The sequence below is a fragment of the Acinonyx jubatus genome, chromosome B2, assembly GCF_027475565.1.
Source record: "Acinonyx jubatus isolate Ajub_Pintada_27869175 chromosome B2, VMU_Ajub_asm_v1.0, whole genome shotgun sequence".
In the NCBI taxonomy this organism is placed as follows: Eukaryota; Metazoa; Chordata; class Mammalia; order Carnivora; family Felidae; genus Acinonyx; species Acinonyx jubatus.
In genome coordinates this window covers 7783369-7809944 of record NC_069385.1, presented here as the reverse complement: position 1 = coordinate 7809944, position 26576 = coordinate 7783369, and the positions used below count along the sequence as shown (strand labels likewise).

The 26576-nt window shown below is 45.2% G+C and overlaps 2 protein-coding genes across 2 annotated transcripts in view; one reads left to right on the top strand and one right to left on the bottom strand.

Annotated features, from left to right (window-relative positions):
* The window catches only part of SLC22A3 (solute carrier family 22 member 3), a 94330-nt gene extending 91105 nt beyond the window's left edge, over nucleotides 1–3225 (top strand). Inside the window, exon 11 of the mRNA XM_027056505.2 lies at nucleotides 1656–3225. Coding sequence (XP_026912306.1) covers nucleotides 1656–1716 — 61 coding nt within the window. The 3' untranslated portion in view covers nucleotides 1717–3225. The remainder of the gene's footprint in view (nucleotides 1–1655) is intronic.
* Nucleotides 3226–3814: 589 nt separating this feature from the next.
* Nucleotides 3815–26576, bottom strand: part of PLG (plasminogen) — a 42653-nt gene continuing 19891 nt past the window's right edge. Inside the window, exons 10-19 of the mRNA XM_027056504.2 lie at nucleotides 24354–24519; nucleotides 18682–18863; nucleotides 16975–17123; nucleotides 15323–15416; nucleotides 13024–13144; nucleotides 11546–11620; nucleotides 10781–10921; nucleotides 9023–9129; nucleotides 4878–5023; nucleotides 3815–4226 (exon numbers count right to left, since the gene is read on the bottom strand). Of these exons, the coding sequence (XP_026912305.1) occupies nucleotides 4065–4226; nucleotides 4878–5023; nucleotides 9023–9129; nucleotides 10781–10921; nucleotides 11546–11620; nucleotides 13024–13144; nucleotides 15323–15416; nucleotides 16975–17123; nucleotides 18682–18863; nucleotides 24354–24519 (1343 nt within the window). The 3' untranslated portion in view covers nucleotides 3815–4064. The remainder of the gene's footprint in view (nucleotides 4227–4877; nucleotides 5024–9022; nucleotides 9130–10780; nucleotides 10922–11545; nucleotides 11621–13023; nucleotides 13145–15322; nucleotides 15417–16974; nucleotides 17124–18681; nucleotides 18864–24353; nucleotides 24520–26576) is intronic.

The window sequence follows — 26576 nt, the reverse complement described above, 5'->3', positions numbered from 1 at the left end:
CGGGGAGGGGCAGAGAGAGAGGGAGACACAGAATCCAAAACAGGCTCCAGGCTCCGAGCTGTCAGCACAGAGCCCGACGCAGGGCTCGAACTCACAAACTGTGAGATCGTGACCTGAGCCAAAGTCAGACGCCTAACCAACTGAGCCACCCAGGAGCCCCATACACTCTGTAGACTTTTGTATTATTTGATTAATTTTCTCATTACAACACATGGCCTTGTATTATTTGCATAGTTAACAAACAATTTAACTGCTGATTTTTATTTTTTTTTTAATTTTTTTTTCAACGTTTTTTATTTATTTTTGGGACAGAGAGAGACAGAGCATGAACGGGGGAGGGGCAGAGAGAGAGGGAGACACAGAATCGGAAACAGGCTCCAGGCTCTGAGCCGTCAGCCCAGAGCCCGACGCGGGGCTCGAACTCCCGGACCGCGAGATCGTGACCTGGCCGAAGTCGGATGCTTCACCGACTGCGCCACCCAGGCGCCCCAACTGCTGATTTTTAAAAGAAAACCAGTCTTCTAACTAACGGCCTGGAAATTAAGTATGTGGCTCTCTCAACTTGAAAAAAAATTTTGCATCAAAAAGCTTTATAAGAAGACCGAAGTGTTAATAACCTCATGACAGTTCTTTTCCTCACTTGTAGATTAGGAAGAGATTAGAAGGCGCCATTTTTTAAGTACCCGTGTGATGGATGGTTTCACGCATGCCATTTTATTTAATACTCAAAATGATTTTATGCAATTGCAGTTCTTATCCTCACTCATTTCAGTACTAGGAAATCTATGCTTAGAAAGGTTCACAGCTTTGGGGCACCTGCGTGGCTCAGTCGGTTAAGCGTCCGACTTTGGCTCAGGTCAGCAACCATTGCTAAGTGTCTCCTGAGTATGTTACCAAACCTCTAAAACTTGTACAATGATTTCATTGGATTTTATCACCCTGTCTCTTGATGCTATCTTGAAACATAAGATTGATTCGTCATCTCAGAACTTTCCTAAGGAAAGCTCACCAGTGTGTGTAAAATAAAACCATCAGCTCATGTCGCAGTAACTGACTTATAACAGTCAGAGAACAGGTGGGCATTTGCCTCAGGAAGTAATCCAAACAGATGCTTACGCTTGTTTGGAAATGAAGTGACGAGTGATGACTGACTTCTCACCCAAAAGCTCCACCCATTTTTCACCCTTAGAGCAATGATACCTGAAATTTGGAGTGAGGTCGAAGATTCTCTTTGAGATACTGCCATTTTGCAAGTCAAAATTAAGAAATTTATAAGAGGTGTTAAACTGTGTGAAATCCTCTTGAGCCTGATACCATCGTAAGGTCCTGCTTTATCCAAAAGAAACATTTTGCTAACTGTGTCTCTCTAGACAATTGCTTGGTTTGTATCAGAGTTCAGGGACCAGGGCAGGGTGGGTGGCACCCTGTCACATAAAGAACTTACATGCAGATTAACCCTGCCTAGGGTCTGAAAGCAGGTTTTAAAAAATGAGCCTGGTGACAGTCTTTTTGTCACCTTTGAATTGGGCTTTTATGCGATGTTACACTTCCGTGTGTTTGATCAAAACCAACTATCATGTTGAGCAAGAAAACTTTGTGGTAGTTTGTTGTATAATAGTTGACAAGGACTTCCTCTTCTCTCCTTGTTTTGTTAGTCCATATTCCTACAAATGTGTCAGGAAAAAGAAAACCCAAGTTTGCAGCTCGCACCTTTGAGGCCCCCCTGCCAAAGACAGAAGGGAGGGGCTCTCTAGGTCGACGTCTCTCAAGGAACCGATGTGCCTTGCACACACGTGCATGTTGTCCATTTTAGCCACTTTATGCCGCGCGGCTCTAAGTGTTCGTCATGCTGTACAAAGACATTCAAACTGCCCAGAGTATATTTATATGATGTTGGATGAATTAGGATCTATGGCGCTAGGGAACTCTCTGGGCGCACAGAACATGCGGCTGGTGTAGCCAAGAGCCTGTCGCACATACAGCGCCCCCCGCCCCAGTTTTTGTCTAAAGTTGGGGCAGCAGGTCTGACCCAGTTATAGAGGGATGAGAGAAACCTTCACCAAGTTCTCACGACTGCTTGCTCCATCAAAGATGAAGGACGTGCAAACCAGGGATCGGGGAAAAGTGTCCAGAGCGGGTTCATCAAATCTGATCGACGAACGAAAGCTCCGAGCTGAGCGTTCTGAAGATTCCAGGGAGGATGAAGATTTGGAAATCCTGCCTGTGAAGAGACTGAATCTAAGGCCCCTGGGCCACGTGGTACTGAGGCTTTCCTTTCTCTTCTTGTTTTGCCCTGTGGAAGCCACTGTAGCATCTGGGCCTGCGGGCATGCTGGGGCCTTGTTCCGTGATCATGAACAAACCCGCTGTACAATTTGAGGATTTGACCCTACTGTTTTCTTAAGTCAGATTTGGGCCTCAGAAGATAGAGCCACATACTCAGTTCAGTATTGAACAACATCCATGGATTCTGAGTTCATGGGTCTTAAGATTTTAATCTTGAAGGGATATTTATCTTATATCTTGTGAGTTCAGTTCTATGATGCTGCCCATGGTCAAGGGTGAAAACCATGGACTGTTCTCATTCAACCTTGACATGTTTAACCTGTCTTGGGAAGCAGCTTACACTTTAATTTAAAAGTAAGGTCAATTTATATCCATGTTTAAAAGAATTGGGAGAAGCTTTAGAAGTGATGTCACAGACACTAATAAGGGATTTGATCTTTCTTTTTTTGTTACTGAGACTTTTGAAATGCAGAGCTTAAATACATATCTGTTACCTTTTCCTGCTGTTCTGCTTTGTATGTTATATTCGTGGTATTTCCGATTCAGTATATATCTTACGCAGAAGTTTTTCATGAGTTATTTTGTGTGGACAGACAAAACGAGCACCGAGGAGAGTCTTGCCAACGAAGAAGACAATTCTTTGTGAACACGTGACAATAGGTACGGGGTGTGGGCTAATTGTAAAATAAGTTTTGTAATCCTCCAGCACAACAGGACTGAATATGAATGTTTTATTTTCCCATGAAACAAACGCCACTCTTTGGGGACTTCATGCTGCCGTCACCCTGTATTCGTCCACACTTGCAGTGTCGCTGTTTTCACACTTCTCTCTATGCTGGAAGATGACTATTCCTCCTCGATACTCTCACCTTTGAATTGCATCTTGAGTTGCTATTTTGGTTCTGGTCACAATAAAAAAGTGTTTAATTGTCAAGAACAATCAAGGTTTGTTCTCCGTCTTCCTTTTGCACACGCGTCACTGGAAAACACCGTTCCCGCATGACAGTACAGGCTGTCGGGGCAGACAATTAGGGATGGAAATTAAGTGCTCTACCTTCAGTCTGCGGTCGTGGATCTTGGTACCCTTCCTAGATTCAAATGTAACCCAGAATAGCACGCAGGCTCCCTACGGGTCTTGTATTACACTGCCATTGCCCGGTTCCCTTCACCGTGCACACGTCTCCGCCCGGTGTCCGCTGTGCTCAGCTAACGTCAAGTTGTCAGTAACAGATTTCATCCCCAAGAATAGAATTTGTTCTCATGACTCCCCATACATGCTGCAGCTTTGAAAACATCCATCGCGGTGCCAGAAATAAAGACGTGTGTCAACCCGTCTTTTGTAGACATGATAAACATATGGGAGGCTTACTAGGACTTCTCTGCTCTCTTCTCTATGATCTTACAGGCTCCTTTGTCCTTTATGCAACGACTCCTTATGAGAAAGAGAGAGATCACCTAAGTCTGGCAGTCACACTATTTAAAATGGGTAGGATAAACGAAGAACAAGAAAACAGTGAAGCTCAAAAAAGTTAAAGGAAGTACAGAGTTTATTTTCAACAAATGTTATAAATGTGTTACGTTTTTTATTACAGAATCCAGCAGTCCACGGACAGGAACAATTTATCCACGATAATACTAAAAACTGTTGAGGTTTAGCAGCGGGCGGTGTGAGTACAGTGTGTTGGTCTGATTACTGTCAATCATTTCTGAGCGTGCTCAATGCCCCACCCGCGTTCCAGCTTCTAGATGTGCTGACGCCTCGCTCTGTCTCCCATCCAATTAATTGTTTCTCATTATCCCTTCAATCCAAGGAACAAACCTTGAAACACGAACATAGACACCGGGCTTATTGGGGCGGGCACAGCCAAGACCCCAAGAAGTGACTCCTTGTAAAATGTACTTGTCCTTCTCGAAGCAGACCAGAGGCCCTCCGCTGTCACCCTGGGCAGAGAGAGAAAAGAACCACGAGAGGATTAAACCGGCACCCTTTTATTATGGGATGTCACCCCTCTGTTACCCAAATGTATGTTTTCCCAGCACTTGAACATTCTTTTGCAATTAGAAAGAAACTTATTAATGTGTTATTTGAGTAGCTTCAGTACCCAACAAGGGCTGAAGTGCTTTGGTACTTAACAGGGTACATTTAGCAAAACCACACCGTTTGGTGTTCCTGGGGGAGAAGTCCCTTGCAAAGAGTGGACTCATCCCTTCGTGCCTTGGGGTTTCCCTTAGGCAGAGTAAACCCCAGAATAATTGCAAAGGGGGCACAGTTGGTCTTTTCCCCATACCCTCCCTTGCTTCCCTGCTAGTAAGGCCACCACCCGAGTCCCATGCTCCAACACAGTCCCCAGGTGTGTGGGGCTCTGGCAGTGATGATACTTTACGACTCCCTTACAACCCATCTGGAACTCAGGGCCGGAGAAATCCCCTCAGATGATCTCAGTCCGCATTCAGGGCCAGACCTAAAATGTTTCTGGGTAGCACGTGGACGTGGCCTTCAATGGACAAAGGCTTCCTGGATTTGCCACTCGGGGGGGCAGAGGTATCTAAGAGGCCGACGCAGGACGGCAGAAGATTGGACTTTGTCCTTACCTGACAACTGTCGGTGCCTCCGGCCAAATTCCCAGCACAAAGCTCTGTGGATTTGACTCTTCCGTTGAGATACTCGTAGCGATTGCACACCTTATTTTCAATCACCGGTAGCTGGGCTTCCTTGAGGAGACCAGCGCCAAAGGTCCCTGTGTTTAAAAAGATTAAGGAAATGGCTACCAGATCCCAAATATGCCCCCAAGGAAACTTCCGGCACAACAGAGCAACAGTGACAGGTCTCTTGTTTGACCGTGAGGTTGTATAAAGAAGTCAGTTCCCGGGGCGCCTGGGTGGCCCAGTGGGTTAGGCGTCCGACTTCCACTCAGGTCGTGATCTCGCGGTTCAGGAGTTCGAGTCCCGCGTCGGGCTCTGTGCCGACAGCTCAGAGCCTGGAGCCTGCTTCGGATTCCGTGTCCCCCTCTCTCCCTGCCCCTCCTCTGCTCACATCCTCTCTCTCAAAATAAAAATTAAAAGAAGTCAGTTCCTAATACTACTGGAATTCTTCTCTTTCTACCCCTTAAAGGTATAAATATTATATATGATTTCATGTTCCCAAGACCTGGATTTAAAAATCTGGGTTTCTTTGTGGTGGTTTGGGGTTCATGTTGTTATGTTTCTTTGGTTCTTTTTTTAACTCTAAAGAAATATTTTTTAATATGTAAAGAGAGATTGAGAAATACAGGTGTTAACTATATCATATATTCACTTTCAGTCTTTTTTAGATGCTTGTTTCTTTTTTACTACTTATATCATATTGCACGACTTTATACCCTGGTTGATTTCACACAATCTTATATAATAAGGGCTTTTTTTTGGATACTACAATCTTTGTAATTAGTGGGTTGTGTTTTTTTTTGAGAGCGAGAGCTCACACGAACGGGGGAGGGGCAGAGGGAGAGGGAGAGGGAATCTTAAGCAGGCTCCACGTTCTGCGAGAAGCCAAATGTGAGGCTGGATCTCACAACCGTGAGATCATGACCTGAGCCAAAATCCGGAGTCGGATGGTCAATGAGCCATCCGGGTGCCCGTAGTTAATATCTCGATGGGGTGACTGCTTCATGGGTGGGCAGTTTCCTTTTAAGGTGAGGAAAGTGTTCCGGAAATAGTAGTCGTGGTTGCACAGCATTGCGAATGTACTAAGTGCTACTGAGTCGTACTCTTCAAAATAATTAAAATAGTGAACTTTATGTCATATATACTTTACCACAATATAAAAAAAAATGGCCTCCTTTTACCGGAATAAACTTTTTCAGGCACAAGCTCGTTCGGTGGTGTATCTCATTTAATCCTTACCATAGTCACACGAAATAGGCACTTTTGTCAATTCTATTGCACAGTGAAGGAAACTGAGGCTGGGAGAGGGTGGGTAGTTTGCCCAAGATCACCCAGCAAGTCAGTGGAGGAACTGGGATTTGAAGTTGGGTCTGTGACATCATTGCCCAAATTCTTCACACCCGTGTTTCTGGGCTCCTACAGTGGTTTCCAACTGTCCACATCTTTGTTCATGCATGTTATTTATATTCCTTGATATTTTCTTACCCTGGTTCCCGGAAATTACATACATGTGTTTATGGCTCCCGGTTAACGTTGCCAAATTATTTTCTAAAAGTGTATGACAGGACACAATTTCAGCAGAAAAAAAGGGCACTTCACCCTACACTTCTGAGTATTTAATATTTTTTAAAATATTTGCTAATATAATAGGTGAAAATTGTCCTGGTTTGTTTCCTAATTTTCACTTCTTTTCCAGTTAGGAAGAGTAAATATTCTCCCGTGTGCTTGTCTTACTCCTCGTATTTCTTTTGTAAAAAACTGCCTTTTTTTTTTTTTTTTCTACTTCGGCAAATTGAAGTGGAACATTTGCAAAACAGCCAGAGGAAACGCTGCTTTTCCAGATAGACACACCCGGGCATGTGTTTTCAGAAATAACCCAGTTTTCGAATCTTGCAAGCCCGGCTTTCACGTGTCTCGCAAAAAAGCGTTGCTAGCGTGGAACAGCCAAGAGACGGGGTGCTACTCCTTCTCCAAAGACTTTGAATACACTTGGACGGTCGTGTTGAGTTTGGAATACCTACGCTGGATCTGGAGTTGACAGGAGCGTGGACGGGGACCGCCATCTGGGAAGGAGAGGCTTGACCCAGCTCTGGCTGGGCAGAGCCACCGTGGAAGAAGGGCCCGAGGAGGCATCGGGTGGAGTGCACTACTTGAATTGAGTACTCGTGGGGAGGGACCGGCCTTCTCAAATATCCTGCTGAAAATTGATTTGTTCAAGTGTCTTGCCCTTGTATCTGCTTTCTGAGCAAGACGCATCCTGATGCTGGTGACAAAATCCCCCACTAGCTGGCGGCGAAATTGGTGTGGTCTGTGCAGAAGTGCTGCCATCGTGTGGCCACAGTAGAGACGGCATTGCTGAGGGCCGGGAGGCTGGAGGTGTCCTAGGGATGAAGCCCTGATAGGGGCTGTGGGGAGGAAGAGGCAGCAGCCCCAGAAGCACTCTGCTGATGAGGGACTAACCGGAAGGAGCCCCTTGCCTGAATGCTCACCTTGCCTTGAAATAGCAAGTCAGGGAAAGTCCGGAGACTGAAAGGGAGAATGGGAGAGTTTTGACTTCGCGCCGAGAAGCTGAGAACACTGATCTAACGTTACTACTGACATAAGAAAAGTGGTAAACAGGCCTGACTTCTGTTTCGTGACTCCTCCTGGTTCACTGAGTGTACGGAGAATCGTCTTCCCACTCGACCTGAGGGTGAGGCCAGGGTAGATGGAGGAACCTAGCACAGGATGGCAGTTAGAAAATTGTGGATGGTGGCCATGCTCAGTGCTCCGTGCACCCCTCTCATCGTTTCCCCCACCATGGCCCTGCAACCCGTTTTCTAGCTGAGGAAACAGGTTCAAGAAGAGCCTGCAGCCGATAGGTGGGAGTCGGGGTTCTGACTCAGAACCCCCCTTACCCGCCCTTTGTGCATGCGGCTCCCAGGGGGCCGCCCTGTACCTTCTCGGAACCTCAGATCCCTCATTTCCAAAATGGAAACAAAAAATATTGAGCTCATACGGGTTTGGGATGTTTAAATTTTTTTAAATGCAAAACAACGGAATAGACTGCCACACCCACAGCGACGCTTCATTTGGGAAGCTTTCCCTTTAACTTCTCAGTGCTCACAGCCTCCAAAGCACAGAAAGTAGGGGATGTGCAACATTCAGGAGGTGGGGTTTCACAAATGTAGGAAAAGTGCAGAAAGAAGGAAGGCAGATTTGAAGTGACCAAGGCCAGTCATGTTTAACTTTTTTTTCCCCCAAACCACAAAACCTTGCTTAAACGGAAGCTAATAACAAAATACTGTGTGAAACACAATTCGAAAACGCGGGTTTTACAGGTGAGGGCTTCCAGGCCAAGTGGTACAAGGAGGCAAGGTGATTTGTCCAGTTTGCCCAGCGAGCGGCAGAACGAGATCTACCCTCCGGAGCCCCTGACCCCCATTCTGGAGCCCTCACCAACACTTGGAGAAATCGAGGCAGAGATCTAAGGCATTCTTACAATGTTTTGAGGCCCGAGTCGGATGAATATAATCCCTATTAGGGCCTACTGCCAAGGAAGATGGGGCCCCCCAAATGCAGCACGAGTGCTGATACAGGATCCTGCATAAGCATTTCCTCTTTCACGCACACCCCATCAACCAACACTGAACGCCACCGTAGGGCTGGAACCTTCCTTCCTTTCCCCCAGCTGTCAGTCTGTCCCACCACCAACAGCCTCTCCGCGCCTACGAATGCGTGTGGGGATCTGGGGAGATGAGCTTAACGTAATTTTTGTTGTGTCGTGCCATGTCAGGGAGCTCAGTGTGGCTAACTTCACGTGAAGAATAATCAAACACCCTTAATGTTTAGGTCTACTTCAAAACCCTACTTACCTGGGGATGGGATATCAACGTTGCATGTATGGGCCAAGAGACTGAGTCCCAAGAGGGACTACTCCGTCCCTCGCCCACGTCCCTCGATGATGAATTATGGAGACTTAGGCGGGAACCAAGACAAAGTCAGGAAGGGTGGACCCTCAGGAAAAGTGGTAGGAATTTGCACAAATGGTCGTTTTCTCCTGTAGGCTATAGGTCTACACCAATTCCTTGTGTGAGTTTGGGAATTTCTCTCACCTTGGGTGTCTCCCCAGCCAGTGATGTAACATAATGTCCGGTCAGCAACCACATAATTTGGGGGTGGCAGACAAGCTGGGATCACTTTGGAGGTGATGACGGCGGATCTGAAAGAAAAACATCAAAGGTTACATCGGACTGCCTCACTAGGATTCTTGCACCACTCCTCTGTTGGTCACTCACAAGATGCCATCGGCCCAAAGCCCCCAGAATCCTCTGAGCTGGTATTTCCCTGCTCCACTGACACAGTACGATGCAGAAAACACCTTTCCTCCTTGTGCTGGCCTGGCCCATCCTGGCTCATCCCACGCTGTCTGGAATCCACCAGATACGGTACACGTGTTCTCTGGGCCTTGTTGCCCGGCCCAAATGCGCCTATTCTCAAAACAGCTGTCCGATCAGCCTTCTCCATTGGCACCAGTTTCCAAATATCACTAACTTTAAGTAACATAAGCAGATTTATCGTTTCGTCAGACTTAACAAAATTCTATTTCCACGGGGAAAATAAAACGAAAGACAGGGAAGGGCGCCTGGGTGGCTCCATCGGTTAAGCATCCGACTTCGACTCGGGTCATGATCTCGCAGTTCGCGCGTTCGGGTGAGCTTGAGCCCCGCTTTGGGTAAAAACATGAGCTCCGCTTCGGGTGAGCCCTGCTTCTCTCCCACTCACTCTCTGCCCCTCGCTCACTTTCGCCCTCTCTTTCTCTCTCTCTCCCAAAAAAGCAAAAGCAAAAACAAAAACATAGATAGGAGGAAGAGGAACTTGCATTTGTGAATTGTGTGTGTATGTGTTTGTGTGTGGGTCTATATTGTAGCTTTTTGAAAAAACTATCTACTTGGGGTGGGGGAGAGCACAAGCGGGGGCGGAGCAGAGAGAGGAAGACGGGATCTGAAGTAGGCTCCGTACGGATAGCAGTGAGCGACACGTGGGGCTCGAACTCACAAACCGCGAGATCGTGACCTGAGCCAAAGTCGGATGCTCAACCCACTGAGCCATCTAGGCGCCCCTATGTTGTAGCTTTTGAAGTGCTCTGAAACATGTGATTTCGTTTGGTTTCCCACAAACAAATTATTGTTTTGAGAGGACAACGGCCAACCTGGAAGAATTGAATACTTCTCTGATCATGGATGTATGTTAGCTGACTGGCCAACGTTAAGTGAGAGCTTCATGCACTTTGTATTTCAACTCACTCCTTTTCCACACAAGGAAACCGAATCCTGGTGCCTCTTTTTAATTGTTAGTCTCAAGTTAGCTAACATACAGTGTAGTCTTGGTTTCAGGAGTAGTTTCCTGTGGTTCATCACTTACATACAACACCCAGTGCTCATCCCAACAAGTGCCCTCCTTAATGTCCATCACCCATTTTCCCTTCCTCCCGCCCCCCCATCAACCCTCAGTTTGTTCTCTGTATTTAAGAGCCTCTTAGGGTTTGCCTCCCTCTCTGTTTTTATTTCCCCTTCCCCTGTGATCATCTGTTAAGTTTCTCAAATTCCACCTACGAGTGAAATCCTGTGATATCTGTCTGATGCCTTTTTTCAAGAGCACAGCTAATGTGTGGCAGAATGGGACCGAACCCAGGTTTTCTCTGTTCCCCAAAGCCTTTGTGTCTTTCGTGTCCTAGACGGTGTCTCTCCCCACCACACACACACACACACACACACACACACATACGCACAACTCTGTTATGCTCATGAAACCCCGGGCATAAACAAATGTTATCCCTGATCTTGGGATGAAAACCAAGGGTGAGTTAGTACCTGCTTAGCTTCAGCAAGGCAATATCTGCACGTGTGGGCTCCAAGAACAGCTTGGATACCTCTATGTCCTGAATATCCGTTTCAAGATTTAGTTCTCGGTGTGCACCCAGGATGACCTTATACGCTGCAGGCCTTGAGGATCTAGGAAAGGTGGTGACATTTGGAGCAAAGTCATGTGCCAGCCCCTTCATCAGGTGGCCTTCTGAGTCATAAACATGGCGTCTTCTCCCCACCTCGCTACCCGCAGTCAGTGACCTCCAAGTGGCAAGAGACAAAGCTCACCGTTTACTTGAATCTGGTCACTAAGGAATGTTCTCGAGCTGCTTTTGGCCTGACCACAGAAGAAGAATGGACAGATACCCATGTCGGGAGAACCTGGGAGGACCCGTGTCTGTCACAGTGAGGAGGTCTGTTCTACCATGGACCCAGGCCTACATACCCACCCTCCCTAGAATTATTCCCCTTCTCTCTCATCCAGTGGCCCTGGAAATTCTGATTCAACCTTCACATCCATTCCCTGGTCCCTAGTGTCACTGCCATAAAAAGAAGGAAGGAAGGAAGGAAGGAAGGAAGGAAGGAAGGAAGGAAGGAAGGAGAAAAGGAGGGAGGGATGGAGAAAAGATGGAGGGAAGGAGGAAAGAAAGGAGGGAGAGAGGGAGAAAAGAAGGGGCAGAGAGAGAAAGAAAGGAGGGAGGAAATCAGGAAAGGAGAGGGGGAGAGAGGCAGAGAGTTTTTAAGACAAGTCTTCATGTTCCCCAGACATACCTCTCCAAGCAGTGGGCAGCTGTCAACACCCACTCTGGGGCTATTAAAGTCCCTCCACAGAAGTGCTTTCCAAATCTATAAGGAAAATTGCCAGAATTTTAGTTCAAATCGGATGATATGTTCTACAGAAAGCCCGAAAGAAGTATTCACTCAATTTTAACAAAGTTGGTGCTCCCATAGGAAAAGGCTACCAGCCTATCATCAGGATGGCAAGAACTTTGAGTTGTGCTTCAGTAGTGTATTTTCCAGAAGGTCTCATCCTCACCACGCTTTAGCTGGCAGGGGGAGACCCAGGCACAACCGGTCCACAGGAGAGCAAAGCCATGGGGCTGCAACAGGAAGTCCACACCCGTGGCTTAGACTCGTTGGCCCCGGATTCCAACAGAAGTGACCAGCCAAAGGTCCTACCCTTGAGGCCTCTTTTATTTCTTTCTGGCAAGACCTATGCAAGACCTGAACCAAATGTGACCCCGAATAGCTGTGATTTGTGGGAATCTGCTTATATTTACCCTTTGGGTGTCAGCCACTCCTTCTTAATGAAAGGGATACAAATTGTAAGTGCCCGAATAATCACTCAGGAAATAGACCACAGCACGGTTGGGGAAAGAAAGAACTTGAAATGTGTGAAAGGTGAGGGTTTGTATAGCAAAGAGTTAATAAATGATAAGGTGAAGAGAAGAAAAGCCAACTCAACAAAAGAATGAAATACACTCAAGTCGAGTTTAGTGGTGGCATCTCCCAAATATAGGGAAGGAATGCAATTGAGAACAACAACCGAATGCAGAAGTGTTGCCCTGGTGTCGAAACAAGATGACAGAGCAACACAGAAAACAGATCAGCCTGTTTCACACGTGTGCTTTATAAGAGGCATCCAGGAAAATCGAACTTATTAAAAGCCCATGCCACTGAAACAGTCACCCGAACCTTCTGGGTTCCATAGGACCAGAACTGATCACTCTTGAATTATGGTGCTCCTGAACTTAGAGTGAAGACATGGGATGTGCTTGTGAATGAATGGCTGAGCACCCTTTGATTAAATTCAAGAATTCACAAAAGTGTAAAAAAAAAAGGGGGGGTATCGGTCAAAGATTATAGATAACTTTGCCCATGCCTCCCTCAACGTAACACATTTCTAAAAATACCCCCTGCCCTTTGTCTTCCAAAGAGACAATAGACATTGGTAAAAACCCTCCAGGCATCTCCAATACTTTGCCAGAAATATCGGAATTTGGTGTAAGTTACTACATCCGCAGAGTTTGACGATAGATGCCCAGATCAAGGAAAATATTCCAATTCTGGCTATTTTCAAAGTAGAGAACTTAGAAAAATATAATTTTATTTTCATAGATTTCCTTCCTCCTAAGAATATAGAGGCAGGTACTGATAACTTAAGCTCTGTGGATTCAGTGTGAAATGAGAAAGGTTTTGCAGGGCTTACCTAGAAGAATAGAACTAATCGTTTCTGGAAATGTTGTTACCTTGTTCTAAGACTGACTTGCCAGGGCCAAGAATGTGGGTTGGCCACACATCCACCTACAACCCTTCCAGGACATTTCTTCGGCTCCACCTGGGGCTTCCCACAATCAAATGAAGCGGACGCTGTGGCACAAAGTGGAGAAGAGAGTCACATTTAAAGAAGCGAAATGAAAGGTAGCCATTGCGTCACACAACCCCAGAGAGATCAATGGGTCATGGTCAAAGCACGAAGGTTTTGACATCTCGAAGCCCAAACTGAACAGCAAGGTCACAAGCATCTTTTGGGATATTTTTTCCCCTTGATTTCAAAAGTGGCAGCAGACAACACAGAACCTTCTCCTTTCAGGAAAATGTTAAGTGCTCTTGTATTATTTTGGGGGGAGGGATGAAGAAGAGTTAGGTGTTACAGTGAGAGTTTGCTGAGGGCGCCATGACACAAATGTTATTCTGACTTGATGTGATTGATCTAGGTTCTCATCTCCATCATCATCTCCCTCTTCTTCTTCCTCTTTCTCCTTCTCTGTCTCCTTCTTCTTCTTCTTCTTCTTCTTCTTCTTCTTCCTCTGTGCCATCTGAACCACACAAAGTTTACTGAAAACCATAGTTGTCATGTCCATTGAAAGGCACGATGGGTATTTTTTTGATGTGAAACTCTGTGTGTACATACAGAGTGTGTGTGTGTGTGCGTGCGTGTACGTGTGTGTGTATAGTTGTATGTAACAAAGATAACTGTCCTAAACATCTCTCAGCCAGCCTCGGGACAGGGCTTCCAGAAGCTTCCAAAGACTAACCCAATGCCCTGGGGATGACTTACAGCCACTTGCCCTATTCTCTATTTCCCTCCTACCTTTCCCCCTAGGCAATAAGGGCCGTGCTCCTTCCTTGGTGCCACCCACTAATGCCTAAAACAGCTCTAGCCTCCAGAAGGCCAGAGCATCTGGTGGTGGCCAAGGGCTGCACCTGTGAAGTTACTGTGCTTCTCCTCCATGGGCACTGAGGAGCATCATCCCAGGCACAGCTGTGGAGCCCATGGCAGGAATGTCATGCTGATAAGACAACTTAAAGGCCATCCTGCCAAGCAAGCAGCCTGTCCAGCATGGAGAGCCTGGGCCGTAAGAGGCGGCCAGGTATTCCAGAAGGGGCAGGGCTGATGATCAGGAGTGACCCGCTGAAGAGGAGGCAGTAACCCCATTCAGAGACTTCCAGATGAAGGGGCCGCCAAGAGAGCTTCTGCAGAGCAGAGAGAACACCCACTCGAGGAAGATTCAGCTATAAACTCCCCCCAAAGCCAGACAGCAGAATAACAGCAGCCGAGTGCAAACTTGCCTGTCCCCCTGGCTGCTCCTTCCACCCCGCAGCTCTACCCAGGAGGGCCCCAGGTGCAAAGCCTGGCAAAGTGGCTCCCGTGCTCTTCACCTGTGCTCCCGACTGCCCCCCAACCGCCTCTGCACGCTGGTCTTCAGTGATTCGGCAGTCAGAGCTTCTCCCTCCCCAGCACTAGTGCCTCCACCAGGCAGACACAATCAGACACAATCACATGTAACCAAGCCGAGCAAAGGGGAGGTCCAGCCTGGTTTTCTGTAACCGGCACGAATTCTGTGTGCAAAGACAGGTCTGCAGGAAATGACACAGGGTCCAAATCAAAGAGGCTTACGTTGTTCTCCAGACCTTCCCATGGATCTGTTATTCCAAATTTTCTCCTTTCCCTGATCCAAGCTTCTGGCTCCCTGGAAAACCTCAGGGAAATGAGGAAAGAATCCAGACAAGCTTTCTCTAAGTTATGTGGCTAATGTGTGGGTAATGAACAGTAATCTGAGGAGAAAGGAGATTTGGGGCTTGGTAAAAATCTACATTACTTCTCATTGAATTCTTAGGATGACAGTTTATAGGTTTGCAACGTACATGGTATGCTTAGCTGGGTCATGTTGTTCGTATGTTTTTTCTTACTTCTCAGCCACTGAAAGAGAAGAGTCACCTGTCTGGGGACTGGACTTAACTTTGTTTTTCAGGCAGCTCAAGCGGGACATGGAGAATTCAGTGAGACCATCCTGAGGCTGATCGGATCACCTCTAAGTTTGCTCTTTGCAAAGATGATGTATTTACTTTATTTCAGGTGTCAGGGAAGGGGACTCCCTGACCAATGGGGCCACCAGGAGGACAGATTCAAGAGGCCCAGGATGAAGAGAGGGCAGCCCACCCGACGCACTCAGCTCAGAGCCTTCCTTTTGCAAATCTGTATCGGGGAGATGATGCTGCATTTATCCAAGAAGTCATCTCCTTCCAGAAAGGCAAGCAACTTACCACACTGAGGGACATCACAGTAGTCAAAAAGTTTCCTTGGACTCATCGTGTAGCACCAAGGACCATTGACATCACCATCGGGATTGCGGCAGTACTGAAAACAAAAGGCAGGTGTATGGAGGGCTGGGCACAGCAGGGCAGAGAAGGTATTCAGACAGACATTTCACTGCTGTCGTTAGAAGCTGCGTAGTGGGGCGCCTGGGTGGCTCAGTCGGTTAAGCGTCCAACTTCGCTTCAGGTCATGATCTATCAGCTCAAGAGTTCAAGCCCCGCCTCGGGCTCTCTGCTGTCAGCCCACAGCCCACTTCAGATCCTCAGTCCCCCTCTCTCTGCCCCTCCCCTGCTCAATCTCTCTGACTCTCTCAAAATAAACACGCTTAAAAAAAAGATAAAAAGTAGTGTTCTTAGTTTTTTGCAGTAGGGGGCAAGGTTATTTTTTTAGGATATTATAAAGCTTCTGACTCAGTTTGACATCGGTCAAGCCCCCTGTGAGTGGATAGAACCCCCGAGGGGCTAAGGTAGAGGTGCTATAGGTTTTTCTCTTTAAAAAAAAAATTTTTTTTTTACATTTATTTATTTTTTGAGAGACACAGATAGGGCACAAGTTGGGCAGGGGCAGAGCGACAAGGAGACACGGAATCCGAAGCAGTCTCCATGCTCCGAGCTGTCAGCACAGAGCCCGACGTGGGGCTCGGACCCACGAACTGTGAGATCATGACCTGAGCTGAAGTCGGACGCTTAACCGACTGAGCCACCCAGGCGCCCTGAGGTGCTATAGGTTTTCCTTAATGTTTATTTTATTTTTGAGAGTGAGGGAGCACGCATGAGCAGAGGAGGGGCAGAGAGAGGGGGATAGCGGAATCCAACTTGGGCTCTGCGCTGACAGCAGCCCGTCCGATGTGGGGCTCAAAGTCATGAATTGTGAGATCATGACCTGAGCCAAAGTCAGACGCTCAACTGGCTGAGCCCCCCAGGTGCCCTGGGTAGAGGTGATAGAAAGGGGCCGCCCCTCCAGCAGCCTGTGTCAGCGGACCTCTTAGAGACCAAACAGTAGCAAAAGTGGACCGTGGGACACGACTGACTCATCCCTAGGTTCACCTCTGCGGTGTCCTCCCCAGTGACGCCCATCTGCTCTTGTTCCAGAAACTGTTCTCAGCAACCATGCACATTCCAACAGGGTCAAGCCACAGGAAGGCGATGTCTTTCTTTTCCTGTCCTGTATAGACCCCCCACATAAACCACCCCACAGAGTGGGTGAGACTAGGAAAAATCCTACCGCGTGGAGTCCTAATGGACCATCCACATTTTTTTCTAGAAAAATTTGACTAAAATGTCACAAAAGTCACCCTTGACCACCAGAACGTAGAAGACAAACGTGAGAAAGTAGAAACAGCCCACAATGTTAAAGGTCACAGACGAAGTGAGGGGCCTGAGCCCAGTGGCCACAAGCCCGGAGGTCCGCTTGCCCTTGGAAAGGGTCGTTGCCACGTGCTGATGCCAGTTACACGGAGGCTGAGTTCCTGAGTTCTCTCCTAATCCTCTCTGCCGCCCCCGAGGACCTGTCCAGCTGCCTTGCTGTACCACAGGACCAATCCTCTTTGCAAAGATTGGTCAGCAGAAGGCCAAATAGAGTCCAAATCAAAGTAGCTTACGTTTTTTTCCAGACCTGACTGTGGATTTGTCACAGGAGTGAAAATACCATGTCTGTGGGGCTCCTGGGCTCCCCACTCCTGGCAGGGGATGCCCGAAACGGTGGTTGCCCTCTTGCCCCGGTATCCTTTGCCATTCCCGAACATGCAGTCTGTAGGGAAAAGAAAATGGGGGGGGGGGGGTGATATGTCCTGCGCGGTTCCGGGATGGCAAGGAAGATATACAGCCTGCGCGGATTCTCTGACGACAGATCCTGCGGTCACATTCTCAGGGCCCTGGAATGCTGACAATCCCAGTGAGCGCTGACTACTTTAAAATGTTACTGGAAACGCTACTGCCTGGGAAATAATGACAAGCCAAGATGTTAGCATGGGAATTTTGGCTAGGACACTAGGTCAATTTCGTAACAAGGGGAGTTTTAGCACGTGGAGGGTTGACAAGACGCAGGTAGTTCTGTGAGCCGTCAGGCGACCCTTGGGCACCCCATTCTCATCAAGGGTGGATAAAAAGAGTGCGGACTGAAAAGGATTTTATAAACAAGTCTATCTTGGCTGGAGCTGTGCTGTGAGTTCCCACCCTCTGCGGTGAAAGGGTTCCTAAAGAAATGACTTGGGGCCTCTTCCTCAAGCCCATCTTCAACTCGAGCCTCGGGAAAGGGAGCTTCCACAAGACCCCCCCCCCCCCCCCCCGCCGAGAACATGATACATACCCCATAGGGGGACCCAGGGCACCAGTGCTCTGATGGCCATTTGGAAAATACAAAAAACAAAAGCTGGGCCAGCTAGCTTCTCTGCCAAGAAGGGGGGCCATCTGGGAAGCCTGGAACCTCGGTGTTTGCCAGGACCAGGGGAGGGGAGTTACCCCGCACACCAAAGGTGAGGCAGGCATGAGGGAGACCCATGGGGGGGTCATCTCAAGTACTATCTAGGAGGGATATGCAGACAGGCCCAGAGCCTAGGGTGTCACCGAGAGAGAGGAAAGAGAGATGCACTCAGCCTGGTCAAGGGAACGGGAGGTGAGCATTTCAGAGGAACTAAGCCCATCTCAGCAAGGAGAGGGGTCTCAACTTCCAGCAAAGTTCTTGTTTTAGTCATTACCCTCTGGAGGTGTTTGAGTTACCTGAATGTGGCCAGATGGGCCCTGCACCCCTGAGTCTCCATGCTGGGGCCGAGGGGAGACAAGCCCAGAAGCAGGTGCTAAGCGCTCAGAGCTACATACACTCCCAGGGCCAGGGAAACACAGGGGAGCGTGATTATTTTCCTCGGATGACAATCACAACCCTGTGTTCGGGCCCAGGCACCCCGCAAGCCACACATCCACCTTCCCAGGTTTGTGTCAGGGAGCCTCACCCAACTGCCTTCTGAGCCTTCCTAACTCAGTACATTCAAACCCGAATTAATCATTTCTACTTCTCCATGGAGGAGGTGAGCGTTGGGTGTTCCAGCAGATTCCATCCTGGCCAGTGCTGCCATGATCAGCCCCTCAGTCTCCTCAGGCTCACATTTCATCCATCCCTCACCACCAATTGGTTTGCAAGTCCTTAAAACGTGGCCCACCCACGTCACACGGGCAGTAGCGGCTGTGGCCTCCGGTGGCCGACCGTCAGCCGGGGCTCAGTTGCTTGTAGCAATAAAGCCCTTCCAAGAGACGTCCCACCTCGCATCCTCCTGATGCCCAGGTGTGTGGACGTCAGGGCACGGACTTCTCACCTGACTCGGAAGGGTCCTCTGCACTCGGAACCTGGGAAACAGTCGGGGACTTGGTGGCACTCTCTTCTCTGTCCGGACATTTTTTCAGGTTACAGAATTCCCAGCGGACACTGGGGTCGGTGGTGTAACACCAAGGGCTCTTGTCGGCATCTGGGTTCCTGCAGTAGTTCATGGTCAGGCCGCTGTGGAGTCCACAATACAGGGCGTGAGAGGTGGAGGATCTTCTGGGGCCCTCCCAGACTTTTGTTATAACTATAGACTGATTGATAGTGACTTTGAAATCGTTCCCTTACCTGTACCTCAGTGCCAATTGCTATTATAATCATGACAAGCACAGATGGTTCTCAACTTCTAAACAACGGGGTACATTTAAAGCACAGCTTATAGGGGCGCCTGGGTGGCTCAGTTAAGCACCCAACTCTGGGTTTTGGCTCAGGTCACCTTCTTGCGGTTTCATGAGTTCGAGCCCAGTGTTGGGCAGAGGCTGCTTGGGAGTCTCTCACTCTCTCTCTCTATCCCCCTTCCCCACTCATGCCGTCTCTATCTCTCTCAAAATAAATAAACTTAAAAAAATGTTTTTAAACCATAGCTTATAATTTTTACTTTAATAATACAGTTTATATGCACTTCATATAAAAACAGATAATACCTAAATGTGTAAAAGAAAGTACCTGAATGTCTTCCTTTCCCTGGGAATGTTATATACATTTCCCCAGGGATAACCAATACTGATTTTAAAGCAGATGTTTTAGATTTTTTTTTCTTATGCACATACAAATATATCTCTATCTCTATCTTATGAATACACAGAGCTATGTAACTAGGAACTGAATATTTCCCCTGAGGAGTGACGTCATGACCACACTCCCAGGCCAGCCCCCTCCATCGACTGGTTCACCATGTTGCTAAAATGCTGTGCACTTAGCATGAAAACACTGTAAATAGCCTCTCAGGTACATCTCGTGGGCTTGGGCTTTGAAAGATTAAGAAAAGCTCGCCTGGAAAACTAGCTCCCAGGCAGAATGTGTTTCTCTAAAGGATGCCTTCTGGGGAAATGCAGAGGTGGGGGCAGGCGGATTGGGGACTCCCTCGCTGCAGCCGCAGCCACATAGGATGGAGGGAGGCAGACGATGCTAAAGCAGGGGTGAAAGGAGATGTGAGGGTGCAGCAGCCGGGCTGAGGGCTTACGGGAGAGTCAGAGACTACTGGGAAAGAGGCACAGCAGGTGAGGAACCTGGGAACACTGGGCAGTGCGGTCCCTGCCGCCCCCCTCCCCCCCCCCCCCAAACTGCCCCAGCCTCTGGGATTTCTCAGCTTTGCAATCCTCTTTCGAGTTCAGACCCACAACCTGCTGAGAAAACTGAAACATACTATGAATTATGGGAATCCAGCACTATGTCTGTGGATACTACAGGCAAGTGACTGTCTCGGGGCCTGGCCAACAATCCGAGGAAGCCCTTCAGAGAGGCCCCCAAGCAACTGGATGTGTCGAAAGTTCTACCTTTTGAAATGGGGCCCTGATCTCTTTCTTCTTTAGAATCGAGGTATACTTAATACAGAGCGAAATGCATAGACCTTCAAGGGAGTTTGATGAGTTTTGTTGACCACATATACCTGTACAACCCACGGGATTATACGGGATTATACGGGATTCCCATCCCCCCAGAAAGCGGGGTCAGCGTTCAATGTATCTCTGCTGCCCCTCTGGGGGAGGAAATACTATTGATTTCTCTCACCATAAACCCGATTTGCCTCTTCCAGAACCTCATAAAAACGGACTCATGGTACGTACGTTTCTGTGTCTGGCTTCTTTCCTCAGGATGATTTTTTTGAGCTATTTAAGAGTATCGGTGGCTTGTTCCCTTTTGTTGTTGAATGATATCCATTGTATGAATATACCACCAATTACTGATTCCTTTTCTTATTGCTGGGCAGACTGATTTCCACATGAAATGATTGTACATTTCCTACTCTACCCAGAACACGGGGCGGCGGGTAGAGTTGTTCTGCAACCTTGGCCCCACTGATTGTTGTCAGTCTTTCCTCTTTTCAATAACAGCCACTGCCATTGGTTATTGTGGTTACAATTCTTATTTCCTCGATGGCTAAGATATTGAGCATTTTTTTAGGTACTTAATGGCCGTTTGTGTATCTTCCCTGTGGAATGCCTAATGAACTCATCTGTCCATTTTTATTAGGTTGTTTGTTTCTGTATTAGCAAGTAGGAAGAATATGTATATATTCTGGATATAAGCCATGCGGCAGATATATGAATTGAGAGTATTTTTCTCTCAGTCTGTGATTTACCTTTTTTTTTTTTTTAAACAATGACTTTCGGTGAGCAGGAGTTTTCATTTTGTTAAAGTCCAAAATATACATTCTTTTTTCTTTTATTCTGCCTTTTAGGTCCTGTCTAAAAAAAATTTTCCCTTCCCTAAGGATATGAAAATATTCTGGAAGCTTTGTATTTCAGCTTAGGTTTTAGCCTGCACCTTCAGGTCTAAGAGTTTTCTCTAATTTGAGGTAAGAAGAGTCAAGGTTTGGGTTGTTTGGTTTTGTTTTTCCACCTGGATATCCAGTTGTTCGAGAATGATTTTGGAAAAGACTTCCCTTCTGTACTGCTTTGCTTTGCCATCATATCGAAAATCAATGGACCATGTGTATGTGGGTCTGGTTCTGGACCGTCCTCTTTTCTATTTGTATACCTTTCTGCCATTACCACTGTGTCTTGATTACTGTACTTTGATAGTAAATCTTTAAATCAGGATGGATATGTCTTCCAACTTTGTTCTTCTTCTATAGATCGTTTTGCTGATTCTAGGTCCCTTGCCTACAGATTTTGTCTCTTTTTCAAAAAAAAAAAAAAAAGCTGCAGGAATTTTGCTTGAATGTAGGTTGAATCCAAAGATCAGTTTGGTGCGAATTGATACTGACTCTTGTAATCCATAACATAGTATATCTATATTTAGATCTTTTAAATTTTTCTCAACATTTTGTAGTAAGCAGTATATAGTTCTTGTACACACTTTGTTAAATTTATCATTAAATATTTTGTTTTTGATGCCATCGTCAGTGACATTGTTTTAAAATCTTTCTTTTCCCAATTGGTTATTTCTAGTGTATAGAAATACAATGGATTTTTTAAACATTGATATTGTATATACTTTTGTATATTTCGACTTTGAAAAGCTCACTTATTTTTGTCCTTAGGACTCTGTATTATTAATCAAGTTTTCTGTGAATAAAGATAGGTTTACTGATTCCTTTCTAAACTTTAGCCTCTTTATTTCTTTTTCTTGTCCCCAGTCTTATAGAGAGAGCATTTATCTTTACCCATTAATATATTAGCTGGAGGTTTTTTGTAGATGGCCTTGATCAAATTGAGGACATTTCCTTCTATTCTCAGTTTGCTAAAACTTTTTTTATCATATGAATGTTAATTTTTGTCTAATTTTGTTCTACATCTATTGATAACATCATATGATATATCACTTTTATTCTGTTGACACGTTGGATTCGTTTGGTTGTTTGCAAATGTTAAACCAATCCTGCACTCAAATTACTAATTTTTTGTTAACTCTTTTGTCTATGTTCACAACAGATCATGTTCTGTAGTTTCTAGCAATATTCTTGTCTACTTTTTGTATCTCAGTTTTTTGGGCCTCACAAATTGAATTGATAAGTATTCCCTCCTCCACCATTTTACATGATAAAGGATCAGTATTATTTCTCCTTAAATATTTGATAAAATTTTGAAATTCTACTTATGATTCATTGAGCTTCTTAAACCTATGAGTTTATAATTTTCTTCATATTGGGAAAAATTTCAGCCATCATTACTTCCAAGTATTTTTTTCTGTTTCAATATCTCTTTCCTCTCTTTCTGGGACTTGATTTACACATATATTGGAACTTTTGATATTTTTCTAGAGATCCTTATTTCCTTTATTTTCTTTCAGTCTTTTTTTTTTTTTTTTTGACTTTGTGCTTCAGGGTGTATAGCTTCTACTACATTGTTTTCAAGCAAAGATTTTCTTCTGTAATGTCTAACCTGATGGTAAGATCATCCACTGTACTTTTTATTTGATGTATATATTTTTTTTAATCCTGCCTTTTCCATTTGCTTCTTTTATAGTTTTCCTTTATCTTTAGAATATCGACTTTTCTCTTTTATATTCAATTTTCCTTTAAATTCTTAAACACAATTATAATATCTTTTTAAAATTTATCTATTTCTGGGTCTGCTTGTGTTGACTGATTTTTCTCTTGGCTCTGGATTACATTTAATGATCTTTGCATGTCTGGTAATTTTTAAATTTATGCCAGACATTATTGGATGCCACATTACTGAGTGACTGGATTTTGTCGTTTTCTTCTAAAGAGAGTTGAGTTTACTTGTGGCAAGTAGTTAATTACATAGAGATTATTTTGATCCTTTTAAGATTGCTTTTAGGCTTTGCTGGGGTGTTTCTAGAATAGCCTTTACTTTAGGAATACACTAAGTCTACTCGTAAAGTGTGACTTTTCTATAGTCTTGACTAAATGTTCACGGTGTCCCATGAGGTCTCCCCTCTCTGGCTACTCAGGATCTCAAATCTCTGAACACAGAATCTCCCAATGCTGTGTGAGTTCTGTAATCTCCATTTATCTCACCACTCCCTGGTAGTTGTTCTTTCTTCAGTAGTTGTTCTTTGTCCTGCAAACTTTATGGAATCTTTCCCTGTGCAGGTGCACCTTTTTATTCAGCCAAAGATTTAAGGAGGTCTGTGCATATTCTTTCGGCTCCTTCTCTTCGTGGATCCTTCCTCATTATTCCCCAGCCTACAAAACCCCTGCAGCTTCAGTAATCCTATAACTAACTTACTACCTACTAATTTATTTCCCTTTCTAAAAGTTCTCAGTCCTGTGACACCTTTTGTCCGTCATGTGAAAATAGTTTTTCCTTACATTTTCTAAACATTTACAGCAGAAATGCTTGTTTTTGTCCTTCTACCTGTTTTGCTTATTGGTATCTGTATACTCCCTGACTTTCATCTGCCCTTCTGCTTTTGCTCTTCATGTCCTGGCAACCTACCCCTGCAGACCACTTGTGCTCAGGAGCCGTGTGTCAGTACAACTTAAGTGATATATATTACATTTTATATATACTTGAATATATATATGTGTGTATATATATATATGTATATATATATGTGTGTGTGTGTGTATATATATATGTGTGTGTGTGTGTGTATATATATATATATATATATATATATATATATATAAATATTTGTGATCCAATGATAAAGTCCACTTCAGAGGTTGCAGTTTGGAATGATAAAACTCCATAGTTGAAAGATTTCATTGATCTTTAGCAGGGGTTAGAGAATGGTTCTGTTTCTAAGTTTTTGGTCATGTGCTCTCCTGAGCTTTCTGCTGGTGTGACTGTAACACCTCTACACATCTTCCTTTTCTTTCACAAAACTACTCAGGAAAGATAGCCAGTTTCTAACGTCTCTACTTTCAGAGCTTTTGCTCAAAGGCAAGGTGCCTAAGACATTTTGCCTCACATTCTGGAGCCAGAGTGTGAAAGAGAAATTTGGTTCTAAGACATTAGCTTAAAGCATGGACCTTCTAACAGAAATTTAGTTTGGCTATTGTTCCTCTTGTGGTTAAAATTAAAGACATACGCGTCTGGGTAGCGTTCTGGGGTCTTCACATGTCGGTGTGGTACCATAGATGACCAAGGTTGACACTTCTTTCCTGTGATAGTAGTAGATGATGTGCCTCGATAACTCTGTCCATTGCCTCGGTAGCACTCCTGGACCACAGGAGTTTGTTCAGGTGGTACTGAAACTGAAATAGAAGAAATCAACTAAGTAATGACTAGAACAGAGATATGTGAAGCAATTCATGACACAAACAGAACAGTAGTCTCTTGAAATTAACTTTGCTTTCTTTTCCATATTGGCAGTCAGATGGACTTGTAAAGAAAACAATAGATCCATCACACTGTAGAATTTTAATCACGTACTTTCTTTTGTAAATATTTAATTTAAAATTCAGGAAAAAACAAATGGGTCAGAGTACTTTAATTGGAAATTGCACTCATGTGCAAGTTCTTTTTCTTGGATGTCCACTGGCTGCTCATGAGAATAGATGGGTAGGATCCCAGAGGCACATTCAATAGTGTAAGCTGCACATGATGATTGGCTTCCAGTGGGGGCAGAAATGAAATCCTTGTGTGTGCGTGTGTGTGTGTGTGTTTCCCCAGGCCTTTTGCTTATACAAAGCCAAAGCCTTAATCTGATGGGAGATGGGGCAGGAAATAGTTCTGCACCCAAGAGTGCAGGCAAAATGTCCATTGCTTCTCAAGGAGGGATACAGGTAAAGATCTATTCCCCTGGAAAAGGGACAGGGAATTCTCCGGTGCTCAGAATCGTTCACTGACCCAGAGCAGAAGTCTGGTACTCTTCCACTTAAGACCCACCACAGATACAAGTTGGAATTTAGTTCCATGGAAAGAAGGAGCAAGAACATTAAGAAAACACTACCTTTAAAGCCCAAGTGTACAGAGTCCATCTAAGACTGAGGGTAGATCAGGAAGGTAGAGAATGCCTACCTCCACCAAAAGCTTAGCATTGAGTAACAAGAAATAGCAGTCTATCACTAAAATCAGGTTTAGAGCAAGAGCTCTCTGTGATGCAAGCATGTAGTGACTGCTAAAAACTAAGACCGGATTAAGAATCCTAAGAAAACTCTTGAGCACCCCCAAACTTTACTGTAAGGAATGTGAAGGAATGTGAAGGGGATATGAGGAATGTGAAACCTGCTTAAAGTAAAAGCAGCAACGACAACTCAAATTCTGTTCATCTTCTGATTAGATTGACTCAGTTACCCACACAAGATGCTTACAGAAGGAGGGTGTCCATTTCAAAGTGTAAGTACTATTTACTGCCATTGCTACTATTCTTCTACACATAATGTCCCACATTGGATAAAAAAATAACAAGGCACACTAAAAAAGCCAGTAATAAAGAAATTAATAGAGCCAGACTCAGAGATGACCAGAGCAGACTATCAGAGATTGTGAGGTAGCTATGATTAATATGCTAAAGTATCTCATAGGAAAGGTGAACGAGATATATGAATAGGTGAAGAATTTCAGCAGAGATAGAAAGGATAAAATGCAAATGATAGAAATTTAAAAAACATGATATTAGAGACGAAGAATTCCTTTGATGGGCTGATCTGCAGACTAGACACAACTGAAAAGAGAATCAGAGAACTTGAAAATAGGTTAATGGAAATGATCTAAACTGAGGCTCCTGGTGGTTCAGATGGTTAAGTGTCTCACTTGGGCTCAGATCATCATCTCACAGTTCATGAGTTTGAGCCTCACATCAGGCTCACTGCTGTGAGCACAGAGCCCACTTCAGATCCTCTGTCCTCCTTCTCTCTCTCTGCCCTCCCCCAGTCATTCTCCCTCAAATACATAAATTAAAATTTAAAAAAAAGAAATTGTCTAAACTGACACACAAAGAGAGAAAAAAGTGGAAGGGAAAAGAAGAATATATAAGAGGTATGAGGTAATATGAAAGGGTAATTAGAGTCTAAAAAAGGAAAACAAAGAGAGAGAGCAGGAAAAAAATAGTTTCATAATAATGTCTGAGAATTTTATAAGAGTGATGAAAATCATCAATCCACACATACAGGAAGCTCAGAGAACCTCAAGCAGGATAGATACAAAATGTAAATAAATGGACAACACATGTGGACACACCACAATGAAACTGCTGAAAGCCAAAGATGAGACAAAATCTTGAAGGCAGCCAGAGAAAAAAGAAGTATGAAATACTTAGGAACAAAGATAAGATTTCTGGTCAGAAGCTATTCTAAACAGAATATCATGA